Source organism: Diabrotica undecimpunctata, chromosome 10, assembly GCF_040954645.1.
Source record: "Diabrotica undecimpunctata isolate CICGRU chromosome 10, icDiaUnde3, whole genome shotgun sequence".
Taxonomy (NCBI): Eukaryota; Metazoa; Arthropoda; class Insecta; order Coleoptera; family Chrysomelidae; genus Diabrotica; species Diabrotica undecimpunctata.
The window spans coordinates 39,270,464-39,274,236 of NC_092812.1; the positions used below are offsets into that span (position 1 = coordinate 39,270,464).

General features: G+C 35.4%; 1 protein-coding gene across 1 annotated transcript; it reads right to left on the bottom strand.

Annotated features, from left to right (window-relative positions):
• Positions 1 to 2,243: 2,243 nt before the first annotated feature.
• LOC140451689 (protein FAM200C-like) lies at positions 2,244 to 3,047 on the bottom strand. Its single transcript, XM_072545533.1, has one exon. The coding sequence runs from the start codon at positions 3,045 to 3,047 to the stop codon at positions 2,244 to 2,246; it is 804 nt and encodes a 267-aa protein (XP_072401634.1).
• Positions 3,048 to 3,773: the final 726 nt, after the last annotated feature.

A 3,773-nucleotide genomic window follows, 5' to 3' on the forward strand; every position in this document is an offset into this window, starting at 1 on the left:
CTATCTTCTACCTTAGTTGTCCTCAAAAATTTTAATAGGATATTGAAAATCAAACATTTCCTAAAAACAAACATTCAATCATGCACGCAGACATAGCCAAATATTCGGTTTCGCTGCTACTAAAAGTAGCTAAAGATTGCTTTTTAGAATACAAATTTACAACTTTATTATTACAAAGAATAACATATCCAGAAACACTCTTTCTGTCATTAGCATCGCTAAGAAAATTATATGCATAAACAAAAAGTTGATCATTTTTGGTACTTTCATTAATTGTATGTTAAGCCCAACTCTTTAGTATAGCTCAAATAACGACTTACATTTTTAAGATGCTTCAAATGATTACTATTAAAATTATTTTGAAATCTTCCAAAAAATGAAACTGTAAAACACAAATCTTGCCTAGTGCCAAGCATCAAATATATCAAGCTACCTCCTCATAAGGGGCTTTAAAATCAGTCTGAGGTTCTTTTTTTAAATTCAAGTTCCATTGGAATTTTACTAATTTCTCAATTTACCATGTTAACACCACTAACAATTTTTGTAACTAAATTTTTCTGGCTAACAACTAAAGTCTTATCTTTCTTTCAATTTCTAATCCTAAGATCTGGGTCTGTGTCGTTTTAACTGACAAGAACCACGTGTTCAAGTCGAGCAAAGAAACATGTTTATCTTTAAGTATTAAAATCTTTATCCATTGTCATCGACCTAGGGTCGCATTAGAATTTAAATTTTTAAACATGTAAAACCATATATTGATGTCACCGCTACTATTTTGAGTGTTAGCTTTCATAACTTTCATAACTTTCATTATGCCCTCGCAAACTAAGTTCATGTTCTCCAAGGAAACATGTGATGTGAATCAGTCTCTTTGACCCTAGAACACTCTTGTACGTAAAAATTACGTATCATTGCGAAAACTCGCTAATTACTGTCAAACGCGTCAACTCTCCCACTCTAAGTGGCTATTAGATAATATTTTTCGCCAGTTGTAATATAAATCTCGAATAAGTAGTTGCTGCTAGTATGTCGCGATCCCTGAGGGTCAACACGTAAATTTTGTGAGAGTGAGGAAGAAGATCATATTGAAGTGGATAGCGCTGGAATTGATAGTGATTCTGATAGCTAGTGTGTTTTGAAGGGGTAGGTTGATTTTATAATTCATTGGCTAGCCTGCACTTAATTTAATTTTTGTAATTTATAGGCTGTTGCTGTCGATACTGAAACAATGATCCAACCAGACCATGCGCAGAGAGGGGAGCCCTCTAGTACCAATTTTCTGGAGGTATTTATTTAATTTGGTTTGTGCCAATTGTTAAACTAATCTCAATAATTTTTAGGTTGCCGCTATTGATCTCGAACACATTATAGTTCCAGATGGAGATACTCTTATGGGCAAAAATGGATATCTTTGGGAAACCACGCCACAAGCAATCGGTAAAACACCTGCAATCAATGTTGTCCATATAAGGCCTGGTCCTAAGGCTGAAGTCAGGGGCATTTTAGAACCTTTGCGTGCATTAGAAATATTTTTCACCGATTCGATGCTAACTAAAATAATGACATATACAATTCAAGAAATAAACCGAAAAAACAAAAACTATCATGACGCTGCCCAAAGAACATCTGAAACCAATCTAGAAGAACTGAGCGCTCTTGGGACTTTATATACTCGCTGCAGTACTAAAGGATAATCACTTGTCATCGAATATTATGTTTGATACATCGTTTTCCGGTGCCAGATACAGGGCGACGATGAGCAAATTTCGATTTGAATTTCTGACTGCTTGTCTTAGGTTCGATGATAAGACAACTAGAGCTGAAATGGGAGAAATTACTGCTTTTGCCCCCATATCAAAAATATGGGAGAAATTTATTAACCATTGTAAAACAAATTACAAGTCCAATTCATATTTGATAATTGATGAGCAGCTGGTGGGTTTTAGGGAAAAATGCAATTTTCGCATGTACATACCAAATAAACCTGCTAAGTACGGGTTAAAATTGGTTTTGTTATGCGATGTCGCCACCAAGTACTTGGTCAATGCTGAACCGTATTTAGGCAAATCTATCCAAACAAATGGGCTTCCTCTAGCCCAGCGGTCGTGGAACTTTTTTAATCATTACCCCAAAACATTTTTGTGTAAGTTGATATTACCCAAGGCAAAAAACAAAAAAGCAAAAAAAAGGCCTCTTTTTAGCACCATTTTATAAATATTTGACCATAAGGGCCTGGCGATGGATCATACAGTGAATAACTTCAATATTTGGGTTATTTTTTTTACGAAAGCCGAAAAACCATTAATATGGCCCAGCATAGCTGGAGCTCCATCCAAAGATACTGAAATACAGTTTTCCCATTTTAAACTTTGCGCATTGAAGTATTCATTTACTTTATTGTAGACATCAATTCCACGAGATCTTAACTCGAGAGGAGAACAAAACAGCAATTCCTCTTCAAAATTATCTGCACCTTTGTAGCGAACATATACCATTAGCTGTGAATTGTTACTAAAATCAGTTGTCTCATCAAGCTGAATAGCAAAATATTTAGCCTGTTTTAATGAGAAAATAACTTGTTCCTTCACATTTTCTGCTAATATAGAAATTCGTTCTTTCACAGTTCTCGCAAACAAGGGCACTGAATTCAGTTTGTTCGCTTCTTTTTGACCACACATAATCTCTATTATTTTTACAGCAGCTGGTTTAACCAAATCTTCACCAATAGTGTATGGTTTCTTATTTCGAGCAATCAACCAGGCTACTTCAAAGCTAGCCCTTGATGCTGAACGCTGATCAAATGTACCAAACAAGTTGCTATTCAATCTTTGTCTTTTAACAGATATTTCTAAATTTGCAAAGTATTCTCGCGGTTTGGAATGCAAATTATCTAAATGTTTCTTCAGTTGACTTTTTTTGAAAGATTCTGAAGTCAATACCTTCATACATACAACACACTGTGGTTTCATTGTACCATTGTCTTCTATTTGTGTAAAACCGTAATTAAGGAATTCGTCTTGATATTTTCTTTTTCTATTTGCTGCCATCTGAAGGAGACAGAAAATAATAGTTGTAAAATACTTAAATTAAATTTTCAAATTGTGGCTTACCTTGATCGATATATCGATGATTAATGATTGTCAGCAACTAACTATAACTCTCTGACTCGTCAATGTATTTGTATTCTGACTGCACGGCACGGACTGATGGACTGAGCAGGTAGCCGGGGCTCGGGGCTGTGCTTTACTGCGCAAAGATATAACTCGAGGACACTCTACTGGTGGGGAGTGCAGTGGCGCACTCAGGGGGAGTTTTGGGGTTTAAAATTCCTCCCAGGGCATATAAAAAATTTACAAAGGATAGTAGGAAAATGTAATTTATCTTTCACAAATAATACAAAAAAATTTCGGTGCATGCAAAACAGGTTTATAAAAAATCAAATTAAAATATATACTTTTTACTCACAAGTTCCATTTTTACCCCCAAAAATTTCATTTTTACCCCATTTGGGGTAATTTACCCCGGTTCCCCGACCGCTGCTCTAGCCGATCACTTTGTAACTATTTTAACAGCTCCAATTCACTAACCGGAACCTGACCATAGACAACTGGTTCACGAATATTCCTTTGGCAGAGAAATTACTAAAAAGGCGCTTTAATTTGACAATCCCGATCCGGAAGAATAAACTACACATTCCATCAGAATTATTGGAAAATAATAAGCAACGTCAGATCAACACGTCTATGTACGCATATAGTAAAACTTGCTCCTTG

Coding starts and splice junctions, on each gene's coding strand:
- LOC140451689 (XM_072545533.1), bottom strand. CDS start 3,047: ATGGCAGCAAATAGAAAAAGAAAATATCAAGACGAATTCCTTAATTAC.